Here is a 23,458-nt window from a genome sequence, read left to right as displayed (position 1 = left end):
AGAATTTGAAATGCTAATTTCTAACTCAATCGAAAAGTTCTTGCAAAGATCTGAACAATACACATGCAGGATTATTTCTCTGCGGCTGAAAAATTCAGAACAGACCTTCCCTGCAGAGGGAAAAGCAAGTAACCACAGCCACAGGAGAGGTGTTTACCCCAGGCTTAGGTCCAGCTAATGAAGGAAGTTGTCCCCACAGCCCTCTCCAAAACCACAGGCTTTGCAGAAAAGTCTGGGGAAGAAAAACAGGGCGAGAGAGATTGCTAGGAGCATCAGGCTGCACACTACCACGTCCTTGAAAGCTGATGCATCTCCCATAATGTGCAATTTTGAAGGTTTCAGAAAACACATGCTCAGAACCTTCTGTCTGGGGAAAGTCTTGGAGGATTACACGGAAACTTTAAAGACATCATTTGTCCTTCAGAGCTCTCAAAAGACAAAGTGGAATTTCACACTGTGCACAAATACTCATTTCCCTGCTCCAAAGCACACAGGAAGGTGAAAGAGGCACAGAAGGGAAAAGTTCCCCAGATAAACATGGACACAGAAACACTTCTAGATCTGCCTGGGAGATGAGCAGCCTCCCCATCTACCCCAAATAACTCCTAAACCAACAATTTCCTCACTGGAGCGTGGGATCTGGTCCTTGCTTCACAGCTATTGTGTTTCATTGTAACTGAGATTACAGACTGAAGCTTTCAACTCCATTCCCTTGAATTTGGGTGGGTGTAGTGAAGTGACAGATCCCTGTTCTCAGTCAAGCCAGTTTCTGTTCTTCTTGAAAAGGACCATAAACCAAATTAGATAGGTTTTTATGAATGAGCATTTTTAGAGGACACTTTAAATACAAGTTTATGAGGAATGCCTCTATAAACAACAGGCAACAGAAAATTATCTCCTGTAATGGACTATGCAAGTGACAAACAGCTGTCAAACATAAAATATAATGAAAAGAGAGAGTTCTTATTCACCTGTGTGCTGTTAAGTTTTAGGCAACTACATCTCCTTTATTATTTCATAAAAGAATAAATTTGTCCCAATTGCAGCTGGAGGAGAGGGGACTACTATGCCAGTCACCAAATTTAACATGAACATCAACTGAGTACAAAGACACTTTCATCTCCTCCTTACCCAAGGGCAACAGTTATGCCCTTATTGTACACTCTGCCCATGAGCACTGTCCATTTTCTGTCCTGTCTGAGCAGAAAGCTCCTGGCAAATTAGGGAGGAGTATTTCAGCTTTTGGTTTTTTTTTTATCAAGGGTTTGGACCCCATGAGGGTGTAAGAAATAGACTTTACTTGGAAGGGCAGTGCTTAGGTACATCCTATGTACAGACCACACAAGATACAGACCCAGCACATGTAACATTAAGAGAGGAAAATAAAAAGTGAAAAAAGGGAACTGCATATATACTATGTTAAAGAGAGTGGGTGAAGTGGCTAGACCTCCTCTTTTGTATGAAGGTGGAAGAAGATTAAACTGACCACCTTGTGGCTCTCAAGCTGTGAAATCCCAGTTCCACATCAGGACATGCAACATAGCAGAAGAATAATCCACAGAGACTGACAGCTCTGGGAGAAAGTTATGCTAATAGGGGCTGACAACATCACCTTCAGGACTGGCATCACATCATCCTGCGCAGATGCTGAAACTGCTCCATCCCAAAAGGTAGGATCCTCCAAAGGCAATCATCAGCAGCACTTTGCAAGCCAAATCTGCCACTTGGAGGCACAGAAAAAGTTTTAAATCTGTAATTCATGCAAACTCATCCATGTGATTTGTAGGATTTGGGGTGGTTGGGGGACACAGGGACAACTCTGCTGTTGCCATCTTTGCACCAGTGTCTGAACTACCCACCAGGATAGAGCTCCTGCCTCATCTTTAGACACCACCATCTGTGAAATAAGTGATAAAAAGGTGTCAGACTCTCCCCACATTTCCCACATCCTCCAAGCAGCTCAGAGCCCCAGCACAGCCCTGAGTGCTGGCTGGGGACATTCTGCATTTCTCATCTCAGAGAACTTCTCCACCTATTTTCAAATGCTCTTATTGAACATTTTCAATATCACAAAACATTGTATGTTCCCACAAACAACTGCAGAGAGACATTTTAGATGTGTGTCACAGATTCATAGTGGGAAGCTGCAATACAGAAGCCTGATAAAACCAGGGAATGAAACAAAGGCAACAACAAAGTGTTGCTGTTACAGATTACAGAGCAACTCACCAACAGCAAAGAACTTGAGTCAGTCATTGCAACACAATTAATATGAGGGGAGACTGTACATCTTGAAGTATTACCTTTCAAAAGGAAAAGCTCTGAATACTCCCGAGCTCTGGCTACACTGTCCTTCTTCCAGGGACGAAACAATAAGTAATTGTATACTAAAAATAAAATGCTTACACCTCCACATATAAAATTAAGATTTCCTTTCAGAGCCAAGCAAGATTAAAATTCTGTATTTTTTTCCCCCCAAGAAATACAGTGGTTCCATATCTGAGGAGAATCTCCTGCAAAGCGTTAAGCAAACAACAAGTATTTATTCAGTAAGCACTCATACAGCACCATTTCACAGTTCCACAAGGAAAGATCCTCAGTACAAGCAAAAGCAGCTTTAGGAAAAAATATTTTGCAAGCTGGCTACATATTTTTAAATGTATTCCACAGAGGCCTTTGCTGTCTTGCTGCACTGAGGTACTAAACGTTGCCTGATAAGAATGCAGTTGCAGGATTATTATTATTATTATAATAATGAAAATGCTAATGGGGAACAACGCTGGCAGCTCTGGAGGGCTCTCCCAGGCCTCTTGATGCATAGGCAGAAAAGTGCAACTTCTACAGAAATTTTCATTCTGAATCACAGAAGGGTTAGAGTTTCTAAATCCTGTAGGCTGCAGTGAAACTTCCAGATGGAAAGGAAACAATTTGTCCCTTCAGGAATTTTTACAATCTTGCATTTTGATAAGTCACGTCAAATAAATAAAATCAGATCAGTGCATGGAGGAGGCAGGAAAGGAGGATGCTGCACTGAAGGGAACAGGTTTGCACAGTAAGCAGCACTCACTGCTGCTCACACCTCCATCACCCTCTTTTCCCTCGTTCCCCTGTCTCAAACCTGCACACTCCTGCTCCATGATAAAGCCACTGTTGTTTGCAGCTAAAGCTCTTGCTAGCCTTCATACATGAAGCCCACAAATCCTAGAACACCTACACAGCAGAGCCTCCTGCTCCCCTATGAGTCATTAAGCAGGCTGTCCCGCTTGCTGATGTCAGCCAGCAACATCCATTTTTTTTAAACAAATCCAAAAACGCCTCGAGCATCAATTATTTAAAATATTATCTTCATTTTAATCCTGACCCCAGTGGCAAAATTACCATTACGAAGCAATTCCAAGTGATGCAGAGGGTCCAACAGCCTCTAATAGTTGCTACGTCAGTGAGGAGTAAGCAGCCAGCTCCTCGTGTCACACATGAGCTCAGCACAGAGCACCCGAGCCGGCAGCAGCGGGCAGATTTCTCTTACAAACAGGCAGAGAGCAGCTAGGATGTGTCACCAAAAATACAATCAAAGATCAACCGCATCATCCAATCTCATCTGGTACATTTTTCATGCGTGTGTATTACACAAGCCCTACTCACAGCAGCCCTAAACTGTGCTGGGTGCTGCGTGGCTGTGGCGCAGCAGCAACCTCCCCAGATACTAATTGTCTATTCCCTGCCTAATTGCTCTTGCCATTAAAAGGGCTTCTTTAATGCTCAAGCTTAAACACTTCCTGTCTTCGTTTGAAGGCAGTGCCCTTGCCACATTCGGAGGTTTAAGAACACAATCATCAGCTATTTACAGTGTACAGCCAAGTTATCAGAGAAACATATCTGAAATATGTTCCTTTGAGCACATTTACATCCTACAGAGCCATGACCAAATCACAGGATAAAGCAGTCGCACGCTGTATTTGCAGTGCACAGAGTGCAAAAGGCGAAGGAGAGCAATCAAGGTGAAAGCAGACAGAGATTTGACCATGTAGCAACCTTGAGGAATGAGGACTTTCCCACTCTGCACACACCCTATCACAAAGTCAACAGGAAAACCAACAGCTGATTTAAGATGCTTACACATCCCGAAGTGTACATTCATAGGTGAGGCTATTTATCTTAGGCACTGAACAACAGAGCCAAATGAATGAGTAAAATGAATACACAGCAGTAGAAAATCTAGATGCAAAACCAGGCTGATACCCTTGCTCTTGGATTCTCAGCAAACTCACTGTCCTCTGTCTGGTTTAATCATGCTGGGAATATGTTTGAACAGTTTGAGACACTTGATCACATCCTGGATCAGTTAAAAAAGATTCAGTTTAAAGGAACTGAACATCAAATAATTCTTTTTAACATTTCAAATTATGCCTTTGTTATCAGGAGACCTACTCACCATTCCCTTTTCAAATAGAAAGAAGGGCTTGAGGGACATCCCAGCTTTGTGGAGAATATTTTATTTATAAGATTTTTCTCAACTGATAATTAAATTAACAGTGGTAATTAATTAGGCTAGCAGATGAAAACAACTTAACTATGATGACTCTCAGCATCAAGTTTTCTTTCTGTCCACTCTTCCTACTGCATAGCTTACATGAGCAAAACGCCTGAGAAATTTGCAGCAGAATGCTCAAACTAATTGTGGTACAGGCAGATTTCTCCTCTCGTAATTTGGTGAACTTATCTGTAGCAGACCTTATAAATTCAGTTATGTGTATCTGTCTGCAGTGCCATGAACTCCTCACATAGTTGTGAGAGGCGAAGTCACTTGGACAAAACACTGTAACAGGTTTGTTCACTCACCTGAATCCAACCACACCAAAACTCTAAGCACGCACAAATTGTTACAAGGACCTAGCTATTTGGTCTTTCTGGTTTTCCTCTTCCACCTGCCCTACCAAGCTCCCTGCCTCTCTAACCTTACATAAATGAGCTCAACATAAGCAAGGGACTACACACGATTGAGGTCAATGGAGTTTCCCCATCATTTCAGTGAACCCAAATACTGCTCCAGAACACCGAGATCTCTGGACCTGATTTTTCCACTGATTTTTGTACAGACACCTGTATTTGTACACAGACACAGTATTCTCCAAGTCAGAATCACATCCATTTATATCTACCCAGCAAAATGGAAATAGCTATGTTAGGAACCAAGGCTGTGAAGAATCAAGCCTCCCCAGCCAGCTGCTTCAAAAACCACGAGATGAACGGCCTCAGCACCTATCAGACCTCAGTCCTCTCCAACACCAAAAGCACCACAAGCTGGGTATAATCTGCCCCCCTGGCCGATGCTGGGGACCAAACTGAAGCTGCTGACCTTAAAATATCAAAAGAAGTCCCTGAGTTCACAGCACCAACTCAGCTGTGTTCAGGCACACTCTTGTCCCAGCCCTGCTTTGAGGGACCCCAGACTGCAGTGACAGCCAGGTGCCCTTCTCTGCCTGCCACTCCCAGGGTCTGCCCTTCCCTAGACAGATGGCCTGGCCAAACTTTGGAGGCAGCCAGCGAGAGACTCCCATGGATTTCAGTGAGAGCTGGACAAAAGCCAAGGTGAATTTCCTCTGCAACAACACTATTCCCTGCCACAGAGCTTCTCAGGCAAAGCTTATCACCATGGTTTCTAAAGTACTGCTGGTACCAGAAAGTGAACACCCTCCAAAATTACTGTCTTCATGACATGAGCTTCATCACATCTTCTGCTTCGTTTATCTCCTTTATTCCTCGTCCTCACATTAGTTTTTGCCTTTTACTCCCCAAATAAAGCCATATGTTGGCCAATGGACATTAGTACTGCTGACAGCAGAAGGGAGGAGAGCAAGGCAGACTTTCCTGATCTCTTAAATGTCAGTGCATAATAAAAACATCACACATAGCCAACATAATACAACCCCATTTACCTTTCCATGAATATATCACAGGGGGAACAGAGTTTTGTTCAAGAGACCAATCTCCTTAAGATGAGGCTACTTCATTGCCTGATCCAGGCTAGGAAACTTGCCTTTTGCAAACTTCCTGGTGCTTGGCTCAAAGCTCACCTGGAGAGGTATGGATGGATCCCAGCTGGAGGGGACTAAATTACCCCACTAGCCCCTGAGGAAGCAGCAAAGAGAAGACATATCATGTCAGCCAAAAGAAAGGTGTGCTGTGAGCTAGTTCATAACATTACAATCTATGTAATAACATATACATTAACCTGTATAGCACACACTTCCACATGGTTGTGCAGCTTTCTGCAATAATTTCTAACACTCAGAGGCCTGATTGTTATTTTGATATGACTTATAAAACAGAATTAAAATACAATTTTAATGCCTGAGGGTATTTAAATTGATTGAGTTTTAATCCAATAGATAGTATAAATAACAGCTTCAGCAGTGAAGAGATTTACAGGTCTAATCCAAACTGGATACTTGTCACACACCTCACAACAGAAATTATTTGTAATGGATAGATAAGGAAATACGAAGATACTAAAGCAATGAAAATAATAAAAGAATTTAGGCACAGATGAAACAGCTATCCATCAACTTCTTAAATCAGCTAATACCAAAACCTCAAGCATCCTTATAACTGTAAATTTAACTTGGACTGCTTAAACTGAGGTCACACTGAGTCAGACCACAGTTATTAGATGAGTAGGTACAGCCCACTAACATCAGAGACACTTCCTTGATTGTGTCAGCCCTTGGCTTGCAACAGCAAGAGACAAAGCAGGAGGTGTTTTCAGACACAGATTTCTACAGCTGGAAATGTGTTACATTTCAAATAGCTGAAGTTTAAGCTCTGCGAGCATTGAGGTAACAGCAGCTATCAGATATGCTGGGTAGAAGAAAGAAGTGATTAGGGAAAAGATTCATTCCCTTTACAACAGACATTTGTCCAGCGAGATTCTTAACAGTGGCTTGACCAAAATACAGTGGTTTTCAGTCAGCAGCAACTTTCACATTGATTTTATGGACACTGGAGAAGATTTTTTTTCCGGTCCCTTTTTTACAATGTTGTTTTCATATCCCCTGTATTACAGGCATTAGGATTTTTTAAAAACATGTGAACTGCTTTGGTAAAACTTGACACTACCTTGCTGCCTAGTAAGTTGAACTAAACCAACAGTTTAAATAGCTCAGCTCACAGCTAATAAGCAATTTAAATAGCTTTGCTTTGCTAAGCTCAAGTAGCTGTATCAGGTTTCATAGCACCATCAGTCACTGCCAGATCCATAGGCAGCATTTAAATGAATCATTAGCAATGGTCACCCCCAGGAAAAAGAAAAAAGGAAGCAAAAGAAAAAATACTTTAAGAACTAAGAATCAAGTCATTGTCACAATTTCTATGAGTACATGCCCCATATGTGACACCAAAATGTGCCCAGGAAGCAAATCCCATTGGAATGCCTGGGCCAAAATATATTCATCCAAGTAAGAACGGCTGAGCTCTGTGTTCTGACCACAACCTGCTTCACAAAGACACGTGAGTATAGAGGTGCACATTTCACAGGAGGAAAAGCTGTAGCATGCAGAGGTGAAGGATTTGCAGCACAGATGGAACTGGAAGAAAACTGGGAGGTGCTCCTGTGTCATGTGTGCTAAGCCCCAATTGCAGTAATGCTATCACAAACGTGCTTCCAAGTTCTCTGGATCAGAAAGGTGAATGGCAAGACAATGATGTGACACACTGGAAAAATGCATATTCACCAAACACCTTATCTGAACTTTTTACAGAGTGCCAGAGAAGGTACAACCCACGCTGAAACCTGGGGAATGAACGACACCGGGAGCTTGATCTCACGTGCACCAATGTAAGACTGCAATGACTGAGAAACACATTAAATCAGGGTATTGAAGTAGACTAGTGAACATTTCTGCTCCCTGTACAAGTCTGCATGATCTGACACTGCATGTAGCAGCACAGACAGGAGCAGAACCAGAGCTCTCAAAAGCCTTTGCAGCCAAAGTCTTTTGCAGCTTGAACAGCTCCGGAGGCAGAGCAGGACCACACGGAGCCCAGAACTACAACTGACTGACAGAAAGGGTGGGGAACCACTGTGACCTTCCCCTCAATTCTCTCCAAGCCACAGCTAAACTCATCTAGCAGTATGGAAATGGTTAAAAATGACAGCAACTGAAACATTTGCCTTTAGAGACACGCAGGTAGTGGCAGAGGCAAGTTTCCCATGGATGGATGTTTCTGACCATCCTGGACTCTGCAGGGCAGTGCTGCTCCAGACAGGTTTCAATACTTCTTTCTCCAACCCCAAGGACAGTTTCTCTTTTATTTTCCAGTGAAACTCCACATAATTAAGAAGCAGATGAGCCCCCTCTAATCCTGAGGAGAAACATGGGAAGATACTCACTTAGATCCTGTTTCTCCCTCTGTCCCTGTACTTCTATTCAGTACTCCTGAGTATCAAATTCAGACATGTGCATGTCACTTTAATTCATTATTTATCCATATACTCTCAAACTATATCTCTTTGACAACAATCAGCAAATCTATAGCAGGAATCTGGACACTTGAAAGCAGCAGAGGAAGCTCAGAAACTGAGGAACAGTTCCTTGCCACAGGAGGGTGAGGAGAGACAAGGAAAAGGTATAAGAGAACATAATAGGATAAAAATAAAGTAAATTAAATGTGTGGGTTTGGAATCCCCCAAGACATTCTGGTCGAGAGGATCTCAAATCTATATATAGTTCAAGCCAAAGGCATAACCTCAACCTCTGTTCCCTGATATTTAATTCACAAATTGCCCAAATGCCAGCATTTGGCTTTTGTCCCCTCATGTAAGTTAGAGGATAGCAAAAACACAGGACTAATTTTTGGAAAGACCAAGCTGAATTCTCCAAGAGGTCATCACATGTGGTCAGAGACTTCTGGCATGCTAAAAAAATTTAAAAAGGGAAAAATATTTCCACAAATTAGGGACCAGCTGGCACAATTCAGGCAAGTTTACCGTATGCCTCCAGCAGCCAGAGCTCCCGCTGAACCAGCGCGTGGAACATCTGACAATGAACTCGCTGCACATCCCGCAGCCGCTCGGCCAGGGACCGGACCCCAGGCCCCTCACCAGCCCCCGCTCCGCGGCACCCCGAGCTCCTCCCCGCTCATTCCAGCGGGGATTTTGCCGCCGGTGTGCCCGCTCCGCCGGCGGCTCGGGCGGGAGCCCGCTCCCGAGCGGGCGTCAATGATTAATCACGTTATAAAACGCCGCTTCTGGGGAGCGCTCCGGGGAGGCAGCGCTCTCCCCGCTCCGCACCTGCGGCGGGGCCGGGGCGGGACGCGGTGCCCACGCGGGGCCGGGGCCCGGCGGACTCACCCCATGTCTCGGCACCTCTCGGCGGCGGCGGCGGCACCCCCCGGCGGCTCCCCGCGCTCGGCGGCCAGCGGCGGCCGCGCCCCCACTTCACACATGCGGCCGCCCCGGCCCCGGCTGGCTGCGGCTGCACGGCGGCTGCACGGCGGCGAGAGCCGTCCTGCTCCTCCTCCCGCCGCCTCCCTCCCCCCTTACATAACCTCCCTCCCGGGCGGCGGCGGCACCGAGCAGCTCCCGCGGCACCCGCCGCCCTGCCAGGCGGCAGCGCGGGGGCGGCGGGCGGGGCGGGGCGGGGCGGTGGGCGCGCCCCGGGGCCCTCCGCTCCCCTCCGCTCCCCTCCGCTCCCCGCCCCGGGCCCGGGCCGGCCGTGGGCGGCTTGTGACCCGGCGGGCAGCGAGGAGCCGCGCCGGGAGGCTGCAGGACCTCGTCCTCGCCGTGCCCTCCCCGAACGGGGACGAGGCGGCGAGAAAACTTCGGGTGAAGTTGTGGGGTGTCCCCACGCGGCCCCGCCCGCGGCCGGGGAGCCTCAATGGCGAGAGGAGTGAGCGCACCCCGGCAGCGGCTGCCCGGGACCGGCTGCCCCGCACCGGGAGCGCCCCGCCGGCAGCCCCGGCTCCGCGGCGCGGGCACGGCGCGCTCCGAGCGGGGATCCCGGGGATGCGCTTCCGACTGGAGGCGATGCCATGCCGAGGGATGCCCGCTGAAACACGAGCGGGCGATTCTCTCCCACTGTCGCGCCCTCCCCGCGTCTTTTCACGCTCCGAATCCGCGGGCCGTGAGTGCGGAGCCTGTGAGCCACGGAGCCGTGCCAGCCCTGTTTGGCCACTGGCCCTGGCACAGCCAGCCCCGCGGCCCAGGTCACCCGCAGCCAGCCAGCACCCCCCTGCTCTGCCCAGAAACGTGGAACCCGTCGGGAGCCCTGAATCTCCTTTGGCCCTTCGCCTCGCTGCAAGTCTGTGGCACAGAGGGTCCCAAAATTATGTGTTTCGTGAAAATAAAAAGAAGGACGATTCCTAACCAGGGAAGGAACAATTGGAGTCGTGTGGAAGAGCCGTGTGATGGCTACACAACCACGAGGGTGACGCTGGCATCTGACCGGCTATCACAGGACACAAATCCATAGCACAGCCGTGGACCTGCTCGTTCGGGTGTTCATAGGACTGTGTACACAGACACACTTACACTTTCATGGAGAAAAAACGCCCAATTCACACATAAGACAGGCTTTTAACTTCACCCACACAAAGTTATAATTAATACTCTGCCATCAAGAGTGATTATTTTCATCCCTTTTTTAAAAATCTCACATTGATTTATCCTTTCCAAGGAAGTTTAGAAGTTGTGGGAAAGGCATTATATTTGCTTGCTTTAGCTTCATGTGTAACAACTGGGGGTATCCCTACCCAAGTATTACCTTGGGACCTCATAGGAATCCTGAAAGGAAAACTTAGCTAGCAACCAAACACCTTTCCAGCTATGGACAGTGGAATCCCTTTTCTGACAGACAACTATTTCCTGATGTCTGGAACACCAAAATGGAATTTCAATCCCATGCACTCAATGTCCATGTCACTGGGGGGAAAAAGGAGCAGGGTGAATTACACAGACATTTTCACAAGGCTGTGGGATGACACCTCTCCAGTGTACCTGCTCTCTACCTTGGTCAGAGGGTTACTGTGGGTGTTAAAGGAGACTTAACCCCTTACCTAATCCCTGATGTCAAAAGTTCCTGTGTCCTTTTCTGCCAGCTGAAGGTGAGGTTTCATTTCCTCTGAGATAGCCATGGCAAAAGTGACAAACCTTTCATGTTCATGATGACCTGCATCCTTGAATATTGCTTTGATGTGACCCTTCTTCTCTTCCAGGGGAAACAGTGAGGGGTAACATCCTCTGAGGGTAAAAACAACAGTCTAAAAATCTTGTGGAAAAAACACTCACCATGAATCTGGGCATTTTATAACACTGTTTTTACACCATTTACCTCATTTTGTTAAATTACATACTCCATTCATCAGCGAGAAATTTGTCTTGGTCCTCTCTGATTAATTAGCTCATTTTGGTGAGTATCCAAAAACTGTGTTTTATGAACCAGTGCTGCAAGAGACTTACAAGTATCTAATGGAATTGGATCAAAATGGGGTAATGCACTCACTATGTGTGTCATGATAAGATGAGAATTGTAAATTGGAGCTGCAGTTGCCTTAGCATTTTCTAATTTTTTAATATTTTCCAATCTTGCATTCAAGATTGTGTTTTCAACCCCATTTATAAAAATAAAGCTCAGGTTTATGGAAACATAATTGCCTGTGAAATGCACAGGATACAAAATGTTGTATATTGCTTTTGTTCAAAAGCTTTTCCCACTTCATTCATGCTCTTTGCAGAGCTGTCTTCTAGGAGACAGAGGGGTTTAGTCCCTTTTCTCCAGTACACTGAGACGCTTTTCCTGGCAGACAGCAAGTTAACCCAGTTTTCTGCTCATATTTGGAATTCTGTAAGTTCACTCCCTTTATCTGAAATTCCCACTATTCTTCTAAATGGATGAGATACTACTCTTTCTGAAGTGTGGCACACAGTTGTGGTCCTCCTTTCTCTGCCAAAAAGAGGATGAAGCCCTGTGCTCACTTCAAGCCAATGGTAAAAGTCCCGTGGATTTGAGTCAGGCCCAGATTTCATTCAAACCGTTTAACAATATCAATACTGAATTAAGCATTTTTTCTGCAGACAGTTCCATCTTGAACCTCTCCACCATCACTGTCCTAGGTTGTGTATAATTCCCATTGATTTACATTATTTTTGTGTAATTTAGTATGCCAGTTGTTTAAGGTATTTTCAGTTCTCTGTAAATGAGAACTATAAATATGCTATCACAATTAATCAGTTTTCAAGCTTCATATGTGACATGATCTTTCATTTCCGAGATGGCTCAGGCACAGGATGTGTAAGGGAGGGTAATTCAGTCCTCATTTAGTATTCACAAGTGTGCCCTTATTGCTGTGGCACGCTTAGGAACACTCAAAATACTGAAGGCACAGGATCCCTTGGTAGGATTCAAGCTGAGCAATAAAAATATCCACATTCTGTAAATGGGTCTAACTTCTTTAGATGAGAAACTTCTCCTATTCCCACAGGCCTCCTAAAGATACAATTTTTTGATTCCTAGATACAGGGTGAATATCCTTTTCAGAAAGCTGATCTAACAATCTGGACTCTGTACCCAGCATTCTGAAAAGCAAAGAGCTCACTGGGCACTTCTCAGTATTTCTGTTCTCTCCTTTTATTTGGTTTTCACTATTGTTGTCTTCTGCCACTCTATTTTATTTCAGATATGATTTTATTGCAGAAAACCAGCTGTTCAGTCTTTTTAAACTATTATACTTGAAGTAGTTTTCTATTTCCCATGGCAGATAGTATTAAATAAAGTATTCAGTACTGTGATTTTTTTCTTTTTTCCAAGTAGTCTGATGAAATCTGCATTTTTTTACTCCAACAGGACTGTGCCATTTCCCTTTTCTTCCGCCTTTGACAAATAACCAACCATTTTCTAGATTTAAATGTTATCCAGAGTTCAACCAAAATAAGCTTGGGGGAATTCTTGATTTTTACATTTGAAACAGAGAATTAGTTTTTTAAACCTCCTGACAAATGGAGAACTACTGTAATGATATAAAATGTTAAAGGTGAGCAACTGAGAAAAGAGAGGATTTAAAATCACTTTGTAGAAAACACTCTGATTTACAGTATTTGTTTTTAAAACCTACTTAATCTGATACCTAATAAATAATTAGGACAAAAGATCTATTTGCTTAAAACAATGAACACTCTTGTCCTTTCAATTAAAATGTCAGAGTGCACAATAAACATGAGAACTTCAACAAGTCCTCCAGCAAGACATCTGATTTTTAAGAAGAAAACAGTTTTCCTCTCCAGTATCCTTCAGAAATAAACCAAAATAATAGGATTACTTTCTGTGTTTTTAAAAGAAAAAAAAAAGATAAAATAATTTAAAAGCAATTTGTCAATCTACTTTAAAATGGGTTGCATGCTCTCTTATTATTCTTTGCAGTTTATTCTTATATTTACTTAGTGCCTGGAAGCATCCATCTAACTGGAGTCAGAGAAGGTTCATGCCCAGTTTCTACCTCACTTTTTTAAGAGTTGTCCTGTGAAATAGCACAGGAGTAGCAATTCAAAGCAGAAGTTTATGTAAATTCGAAGAGCTGTCATTGTCACACTGTGGTATATGCTGCCCTCTCAATAAAGACAAATGCAGCCAACCAAAAATAATTTCAAATAAGATCTTAGAGAGAGAAGACCTGGACACATAAACCAGCAAAACCAGAACAATGCCCTACAGTCAGCACAGGACTCCAGCCTGGATGTGAGTACCCAGCAAGGTGTTGAAGGCTACAGAAGTGTAAGAGGCTGATGGAGTGTGAGATGCTGACCACTGGCAGAGTCAGAGAGCATCTGTCAGCATTAATGCACAATAGAACAGATCCTCTAGGCATCCTTTGTGCTTTGGTCTGCTAGAAATCCAGCTTGGGACACACCTTGGAGTGCACACTGATCCTGAACATTTGTAGAGGTGGTCCCACACTAGGAGCAAACCTTATTCAGACCTTTTTCTTTGTGCTTACTAGGTCAGACAAACAGATAATCCCAATTCTCCTTCTTAATGTTTTCATTGATGTAGACACTGTGATTATGTCCACTCCACTGTAAAGGAAATAATGTTGGTCACCTGACAGCTTTCTTCTGTATGTGGTGGCTCTTGCTGCTCTGCTCTGGATCACACTAATCTGAGTTGGTTTGGCAGGGGACAGACTGGGACTCTGCAGAGTAGGTGAGGAGCTCTGCATGTGGGTGTCCCTACAGCTTGTACACGAGTCTGTTTACTTGTTCATATGCACACAAATACTGCTTTTTTGAGCACACATGCATGAGTCAAGATCTTCATAAAGCTGCTCAAAGGCATGTACAGGTCTCCCAGATGATGAGATGGATCCTGACTTACTCCTCAAAGCTGCACCAGATATGTTCAATTTTTCCCTTCCAATATGCAGTGCTTTGCATTTCATATGGCACTTTAGAAGTTATCAGCTTTTTCATTCAAAATTTATTTTGGGGGTTTTCTTTTTAAATCCCCAGAGAAGAAGAAAAGGTTCCATTTCATCTGCAAATACAGATTTTGACTCTGGTTTCCTTCCAGGCTTATATCATAAAATTCCTTTTATTCGCTTTTTATAAAATGAAAGTTAGAGCAATCAGGCACCGATTATGCAAACAGGGTAGATTAGTTTTCTTTTAAACTAATTCAGATCAAAATTGTTGGTCCTGGCAGGCCAAATTATAGGAGAGAAAGGAGAAGGAAAGGACTGTATGTCTTGTCTGTTAGAAACAGGACCCTCATATTGCGCCTTGGCTGTCACAATGACTGTGACAGCCAAGGCTGCAGCAGAGAAGCAGATAATAGGGAAGAGAAAAGATATTCACATTTTTGGAGAAAAAAGCTTGATTTTCAAACATGAAGAATTGTATGACCATACATTTCAGCAAAACATTTTGCTCACACGTAAATCTTCTTGTAGCTCGGGAGTTTTTAATTCTCAGGCCCTTTCTACCATCTGTAACTCAATCTCTATTTTTTAAAGAAATTGCAGACATCTGTTTAAATACCCATCTCTTCCGTCAGATGGAATTTTGGATTCAAAAATCCAAGCTCAAAAATAATACTAAAGTTGGATTTCATTTCCAAGCAACCACAGAGTGGCATTTCCAACGCTGCCTTCCCAATCAGCCCACTGTGCAGTGGAGCCTCCCCAGGACAGCAGCAGTGTCTGCTGGGGGTCTGAGCTGGGCAACAGAGTCCTGCTGCATGGGGGCAGAAAGAAGAGGGGAGGTGGCAAAGATCCCCCCAGGCTCATTGCAGGAGCCAGGGGAGGGAAGGAGAAGGAAATGTGGGGTGTTCCTGGAGAATGTAGTGAGAAAGGTGTTTTCTTCTTTTTTCAGCCTGTCCTTCTCCAAGTCACTCTGTTTCCAGCCCTGCCCTTCTCCCAGGGTCTGTGTGTGCCAGCAGGAAGGTCCTTATCCCCCAGCTACATCTCCAAGGGTCTCTCGTCACTGTGTCCCACTGTCTCTCTCTCAAGGAAACACTATACAGAAAGAGAGAATGGGGCTAGAAATTTCAGAGTATTTTAGTTTTCCAGAACTGCTGCCTTGGCTGCAAATATGGTGCAAAATGCCTCATCCTTTGTGTTTCCTTGGGACTTACTCATTGGTGGATTTTAACCCGTAACCAGCTCCTTGCTTGCCTGACTGGAAAGGGAAGGATTTCCTGGGCACACCACAGGGCTCATTCATTTCCAGGAATGCCCTAAGGCTTATGCATTTCCTTATGCATTTCCTTATGCATTTCCTCATAGGTTGAGGTGTGTGGATCCTTGTCTGGATGAATCCTCCAAGGACTGAGCAGCACCAGCAGTGCCAGGTGGGAATGAAGCCACACAGGCTTTCAAGCCTATTCACAAAACCGGATGGTTGAGGCGTAGTGGTGAATACCCCAAACAATTCACCTGACTTCTTAAAGACACAAGTGGCACCACAGCACAAGGTTTTTCTCCTCCTGTTGTGAAAAATACCTTGACTTCAGTGAAGTCAGACCTGGCTCAGAGATTGGAAGCTGGCAGGGCCCAGGACATCAGTTATGGGTGTTTTTCACAGACAGGGATTATTTTCATTTGTGAAGAAAATTGTCACCACAGAAACAATATTTTGCACCATTCTCTGAAAAAAGTGTTGAGCTTTTCACCTTGCAGACTGTCCTGTGAAAACCAATTGAGATGCATTTAGGAAGTAGGATAATGTTTTTATGCTTCCAAAGTGCATTAGAAAAGAAAAACAATAAAATCAAACCAAACAAATAATCCCCCAAAACAACAAACAAACAAACAAACAAACAAACAAACAAACCCTACTGGTTTTAATTTATATCACTTTCAAATGAAGTTAAAGACCTTGACTTATACCAGTCCTTTTGTCTAAGTCATGCTAAACTACAAAAATCAATAATAAAAATGAAGCTAGAGGGCCACCAATAATACTGATTTTACTATATAAAAACTCAGATCTCAAAAAGTAAAAAATAGCTATTTGACAATAGAATAACAAGATTACAGCTCCCACAAATGAAGATACCAGGAATACCTTCATGAGAAAATACATTTTAAAGGCCTCAATTGGGTTGCAAGTTGGGCTGGTTATCTTCCTGGATAATTCAAGAAGAGTTTCTGCATTCTTAATTCTACCCAATATTTCTCTGTTCTGCATCAAAACCTGAATGACAAAATACATAAATGCTACCAATCAGTTAAATAAAATGTTTTTTTCTTTTTTTAGCTCAGTATTTTTCTTCTCAGAAAGTATCTACTGCCAACAATCTTAAACTCAATCTTGCAAAATTCCACATAACAGAAGTGATAAAGTCCTTGTATCTAATGGTAAACACAGATTCCACTGTTCTTGGGAAGTGTCCTTGGGGGGATGTATAAAATCCATGCTCTGAAAAATCAGAGCAAAACTTCAGTTTAACACTGTAGGACTTGAGCAAAGTGGAGCAGAACACTCACAACTTCCAGAAAAGCTTTTAACTGTGTTTTAATTTATCTTTAGCCAACAGAGAAATATTAATGTACATACTTCAAAACTGTGAAAAAAAAGAAAATTAAGTCAACACTACAAAGTATGGATGACACATATTCTCTATTTTTCATTTACCATTTCTTTGCAGGAGAGCACATGATTTATCTTGTGAACATACCAACATTTTTCTAAATTTAATTTGATCATTTTCCTGCAGGAATAGCCTAATCTTCATCCACACCCACCTTTAATAAAATTCATTACTGTTCTTCTGCTCCTCTATTTCTGACTGAATAATCTCTCTTTGTCCATCTGGTGAGTACCCTTTTCCCAAAATAGTTCATGACCTCTCTTCCCTATATTTGCACGAGAGATGTACTATTATTATATTTGCATGGAAGAAGTTAGGTGATCCTCCAAAAATGCTTTTCAGTGATATCACTTTTCTGACTTGTAAATGGATTTACAGTTCTAAATATGACATCATAAGTGGCATGTGACAGGAGATCTAAGCAAGAAATATTTTGCAGTCTCCTAAAAATCTAGCCAGAATAGCTCTTTTTTATATCCTGTTTGTTTGGTCAAAATAATTAACACTTGGTCATAGAGAATAACCTGCAGCTATCGTTGTTCAGTATTCAATGTTTTTCCAATATTTAAAGCTGAACTGTTGCTGGATTTAAGAACGTGGCTTTTGAGATACAATTCCACAGCAAAAGCTGTTCTGGGAAGGAGCAGGAGCCAGCCCTGGAAGCATAACAAAGTATGTTTTGAATGCACAGGACATGCAAAGCCACAAATGCCAGCCAGCACCACATGCTTAAAGCTACATTCCACAAACCAGAATTTCCTAGAGCACAGTAAAGCCTGCTGTGACAAGTAACTAAAGTCTTGAGAAAACAGCTGCTAAAATGCATTTTCCTCTCCAGCTGAAGGAATTCTCACTACACAGACATCTTCAACAAGGTGACGCTTTGCATTTTCCATTGTTTTTACATGCAAAGCAACAGCATCCACACAGAAGCCAGCCCTGGCCCCCATGATACCCATGGAAAGAAACCCTTCTTTTGACTTCACTGGGATCATGATTTGGTCATAATTGATTAATCCTCTTTCCATTCCTGTGACACAAGGAGGCATACACAGAGATCACTTCACACATCAGTGCAGCATGGTGTTTATTCTGGAAAATATCAGCTGTTCCAAAACAGAGGAGCCCAACATGCAGTTTGAAACAGGATGCAACACTATCTCCATCTGAAACAATACAGGAAATGCTGAGTGGCATCACTTAAAATAGATTTTGGCCAGCATACAGGGGTTAAGAGACTTAATTTTCAAAAGGTGTGCTGGGACCTTAAATAACCATGAATAGTCAGGAGTTTGTATTGGTGCCTTGCTGGAAGAGTGGCAGCACACGCAGTGTGGTGGTTCCCCTTGCCACAGGAACACATTGCTTCCTTGCTGGATCGTCTGCAGCTTTCAACAGGGCTCCCACGTCCAACAGAGAGCCACTGCAAAGTCCTGACCCCACAGAATGCAAAATCACAAAAGTACTTGGAACCAGTGGAACAGGGACTTCACTGCCTGGAAATAGTCTGTGAGATCTGGCAGCAACATTTCCCATCAGATAGCAACCATGAGATCTTTGATATCTTATGTAACTGCTATCCTTAAATAAATCGTATATCTAGTTCATCATTTTTCCCCCTGATTTAATTAGAATCGTGCTTAGTTCTTCAGGTTGGTGAAGTTTTATCTTACAATATGCTGCAGATGCTACTGCTTGGAGATTAATGTTTGCTTTTTAATTAAAGTTTTTACTTGGGAGGTTTGTGATATCTCTACACTACCATTTAAGACCAAGAAAATAACTGTGTATTATTCTTAAAATAGGCAGCCATAGCATAAGGAACAATCATATTCAGCATATCACTAAGATCTACTGTGTGGTTTTAATTTATATGTGAGATTTTCTTAGCTTGTTTTTAATGAGCCTCCATCAGAAGCTCCATCAGAACTACGCATTTTCCATGATCTCTATATTTTTAAGTTTAGACTGTGGAGTAGTCAGCAAGATCTTCTGCACTAGTTCCCCACCAGCATCATAAAGTTCAGCTGAGCACTGCCATGCTAAGCAGCTGATTGCCCCCACAGCAGAGCTCTGCAGGTGGACTGGGGACAGGGAAGACACAGCTACAACTCAAGAATGCAGGAAAGAGAGACCTGAAATGGGGAGGGTGAGCTGGGCCACAAGAACAGCACTGTGGAAACGTTCCAGGAGAGGAAACTGCTGCAGGAGGCTGGGGCAAAGATGGAGAAGGAATTACAGCAGAACTAAGGGAGGCAAGGATGCTGTGCCTAAATATCTGAGGCAAAAGGGTGTCCTGGGAGGGCAGGATTGGGTGCAGCGGGTGAACAGCCAATATATAATCTCCTGAAAGATTAGGAACCCTTGTTTGCTGGAAAGAATGATCTCAAATCCTAATTTAGTAACAGGAGGGAGAGTTATTACTGCTCTGAGCAGTATTGGCCCAGACCCCCAGAAAAGCACTAAGCACCACACAGCACAGACATAAACTGAAAAGATAGTCCCTTGTCAAAGAGTTTCCAGGTTTTGTGTAGAGCAAGGCACAATGCAGGGATGAACAGAGGAGTTCTCCCAACAGGGAGCAGACTGCTCAGTCCAGCTTTGCAAAATCCTGCAGGCTTCTCTGCAGCTCAGCTGATTCACTTATGCCTTATTTTACTGTAGCACAGTGTGGTCTCAATGCTGATTGGTATGTCTGGAAAATTCTGATTTGCAACTTTTAAAAACAGTTACTTAACACTAAAAAGGCACCCTCAATTTAAGTTTGAGTTAGTACAAAGCAGGCCTATAGTTAAGCCCTTGCTTTCTCTAATGGCCTTTAAGAGGAGCTACAAAGAACATTCAGGAACTCTCCTTACATGCAAAGACAAGAAGAGAGACCAATTCCTGTCAGATTCTTAGTACAGCCGTCTGGGAAGAGCCACGTATCTGATGGAAGGAGCATTACTTAGAGCAGTTCCACTGACCTCAGCCTTGAGAGGGAACAAGACCCTGAAATGCTGTTCTCTTTCAGTGCCTTTAGCAGGACCTGAACCCGTGCTCACACATTACACACAGAGAGCACGACAGGTGGGAGCAGGGGCCTCGTGGCACATCTACCAGCAGGTTTCGGACCTGGGCTTGAGAGAGAGCACGGGAGGCTCAGGGCAATGCTCCAGTGCCGAGAGAATGTCACCCTTCTGGGAAGGGAGACTCTGGGAGTAAAACAGGACACCTAGGTATCCTCTTTAGAGGTTGAGTATTTGATTTTGTATCCAAGGCAACTGATTGGAGTGCAACAGGCAAGCTGCATCAAGTGTCCAACTCAGGAGAAACACCAAATCTTTGCTGAAAGGCATAACCACTTCCCCCTGCTAGATCCTGGGTTTTGCAAGCTTCTGATTTAAACACAGCAGCAATTGCTACCAGATGTGCATGTCGGGGCCCTGAATGCACTGACAGCCCGTAATTGGCGCCCCTGCCCCAGGCGTGGGGGCCCTCGGTCCCTCCCCAGCTCTGTTGGGCTGCAGATCCAGCCTTGCTGTGCCTGTTCATCCGGGCAGTGACCCACGTGCTGACCTGAATTTCTGCCTTGCCTTGGACTTGTCTCATGCCTGTGAACTTGTCTGTACTGCTGACAAGCATCAGCTGCCAAGCATGGTCAGCGCTGCTCGGGGGCTGTGGGATGGGCCCCTACCCTGCTGGCCATGCTACCCTCCTGTCCCTCTCTGCTCCCTGACAGCAAAGAGGAAATGCTCTAAATTCCCCTTCCAAATTCAGATGGGTGCTACTAATTGGTATTTAACTTACAAGTTAGTGTTTCCTTACTGCAGGGGATTTGAATGTTTTAGACTGGATATGGACAAGAGAAATGAGACAAAACTGAAATTAAATATCCAACTGTAAAAGAAAATTGAGTATGAACAGAATGTAGTGCTAGAAACTTCTGCAAGTGCCTTCTTTGTATTTTGCAACTGTCTTAACAATAGGTAATCCATGGTAGCACTGATTCATACGTCCCCACTTGCAGAATTACTTGACATCTAAAAAGCATCTGAGTTGGAGTTGAGACAGCCTGACGATCATGATGAATTTGATATCTAAGCGTTTGGATACTCCACTTTCAAGCAGTTCCACAGAAGTACATGTAGAGTGCCTGAATATTCCTCCCACTTTTTTCTTTTTCTTTTTTTTTTTCTTCCAATTTGTACAGTATCTACATCTAGGAAACAACATAACCTGTGCACCAGATGGGCTGTGTAAAACTTCTGCCCACCCCCCAGCCCTAGCATGTGTGCCCCACGGGGTCTAACCCACCTCCACCCCAAATGAGAAACATATGGAGCACCATGAATGGCAGAAACAAGACTTCACTTTGAACTACATTCCTCCTATCAAAGAGTCCTCTGTCTTGCCTTCGTCTTCTCCATTCCTCTGGGTAATCATGAGGAAAGAACCAAACATTCAGAAAAGCCTCCTGGGGACAAATTCATAGCTAGTGTAGCTCTGCTGAAGTTAATGGTGTTGCACCTTGGATTGAAATGGCACCACAATATTAAAAACCAGAGACAGCATACTACCCTGTAATTACTGTCTAAGAGAGAAAAAAATAATAAAAATGATTCATTCTCATAGACCCCAAAGGGCACAGCTGGCTTAGTCAGTTTAAAAGGTGAAAATAAAAGAAGGCAGCTAGAATGTACTGATTTTAAACTTGTATATATGTATATAAATATGGATAAATGACAGTCAGATTTTAAGAACAATATGCTAGAAATATAATTTGATGTGACTGTGAGTTTTAAAAGACAGCAGAAGTAGCTCTTAGGAAAATTAAAGGCCTTCTTTCATACGGGCATAAATTAGGAATAAATTCCTTCTAAACAAACATTATACTGTTTCAAATTTAATGCAAAGGATTTGGGCCCCGCAGCACCAAAATTGTCATTCTGTAACACAATCAAGCACCAGGAGTTGCATTCTCCCCTTTTTAAAAAAAGGATAATGTTATTTTTTTAGCCAGTTAACATTTAAAGGTCATTGTTGTGGGAAGGAAACATTTATTGTATTAAGTTTAGTGAAGTCATTAAAAACGTGCAGTCTGCTCCTTTATGGACTTTACAACACCATATGGAGGTGTGTGAGAGACACTCTAAAGCTCAGTGACACTGTACAGTGTAACAGCAAAGGCAAAGCAGAGATCTGACAGAAGAGCTGCATGGGCTTCAGAGGCATTTGTCAGCAGCCGCTGTTGTATCTCCATCTTTCTTGTTATTTAAGTGAGATTCATCTAGGCAATAATCCTTTCCAGCCAAAGGAATAAAATCCCACGATGAGAACTCATCTTCTGAGCACAGGAGGTCCTAGAGAAAGAACACAAGCCCCAGTATTTCTGCAGATTGGCTAAACAGTATCTCTGCTGACCTATCTCCCAGTGCAATGAATGATCGAGCAAACACTTGGCACTCATTATTGCTCAGATGTCCCCTGGTGGTCTTACAGCCTCTCGTGCCCACAGAAACACAACTTTCCTTTATGTGTAATCAATAACAAGGCTGCCACGCATGCCCTTTGTACTTGCTGGAGCCAGAACACAAAGTCTTGCTCTCCTTAGCTGTGCCAGACATCACCATTTCCTAGAATAAATTACCTGGGGAAATCAGGTTTCCTTGTACAAACAAACCAGGCTTTCAGTTACACAGTAACTGAGACATTCAAAAAACGTGGGGAGAGGAAAATTGGCTGACAGGAAACCACTGAGAAGTTTCAGCAAGCTAAGAAAAAAATCAGAGTTTTGAAGACTAATTTTCACCAAATTTTTTTCCGATATGTTACCTTGATATTAAAAATCCCCAGCAGGATCCATAACCATCTATGGAGGTTTTGCTGCTTATTTGTTTATAGACAAATATTCCCTCAATCAGACAGGCCCCTATTACAAGATATGTTAGTTTCTTAGTTGATTTCTCAAAGTAGATATTAACACTAGAGGAAAAGAATTCCTCCTGTTTAAAGATATAGAAATGCCCCCCCAATAAAAGTAGTTTTCCTTTTCCCTTGCTACTGAGATAGACACATGCTGACTTTTCATTAAAAATGTCACAGCTGTCAAGCTCTACTGAGACAGAGCAATGAAAACAGTCTTAAAGATAACAGAAAATTGCAAAATATGTAAGATTTTAAACAAATAAAATTTGAACAATGTTTTCCTTTTGCTCCTTGGTATAGGCTGGTTATCTTCTACATCAGATTTACCTCTTTAGCCAAGAAATGTCTGTAATAAGAAGGGCTAGAAATTAATTTTCAAATGAAAGTTGAGTATAATGAAAATACATGAAAACACATCCCACTGAAGCTGGGGATTTAGGCAAAATATCACATACAAAGGCCTGTGACAGAAC

General features: G+C 43.3%; 1 protein-coding gene across 3 annotated transcripts in view; it reads right to left on the bottom strand.

Moving 5' to 3' along the window:
• Positions 1-9,476, bottom strand: part of HOMER2 (homer scaffold protein 2) — a 53,432-nt gene extending 43,956 nt beyond the window's left edge. For all 3 annotated transcript variants that reach the window (XM_014251343.2, XM_014251344.2, XM_014251345.2), the window contains exon 1: positions 9,350-9,476. In XM_014251343.2, coding sequence (XP_014106818.2) covers positions 9,350-9,444 — 95 coding nt within the window. In that variant the 5' untranslated portion in view covers positions 9,445-9,476. The remainder of the gene's footprint in view (positions 1-9,349) is intronic.
• Positions 9,477-23,458: the final 13,982 nt, after the last annotated feature.

This window comes from Pseudopodoces humilis, chromosome 16 (assembly GCF_049639895.1).
Source record: "Pseudopodoces humilis isolate 2021_Gansu_Grassland_sample_001 chromosome 16, ASM4963989v1, whole genome shotgun sequence".
NCBI classification, from domain to species: domain Eukaryota; kingdom Metazoa; phylum Chordata; class Aves; order Passeriformes; family Paridae; genus Pseudopodoces; species Pseudopodoces humilis.
This window is presented reverse-complemented; position numbering and strand designations above follow the sequence as displayed.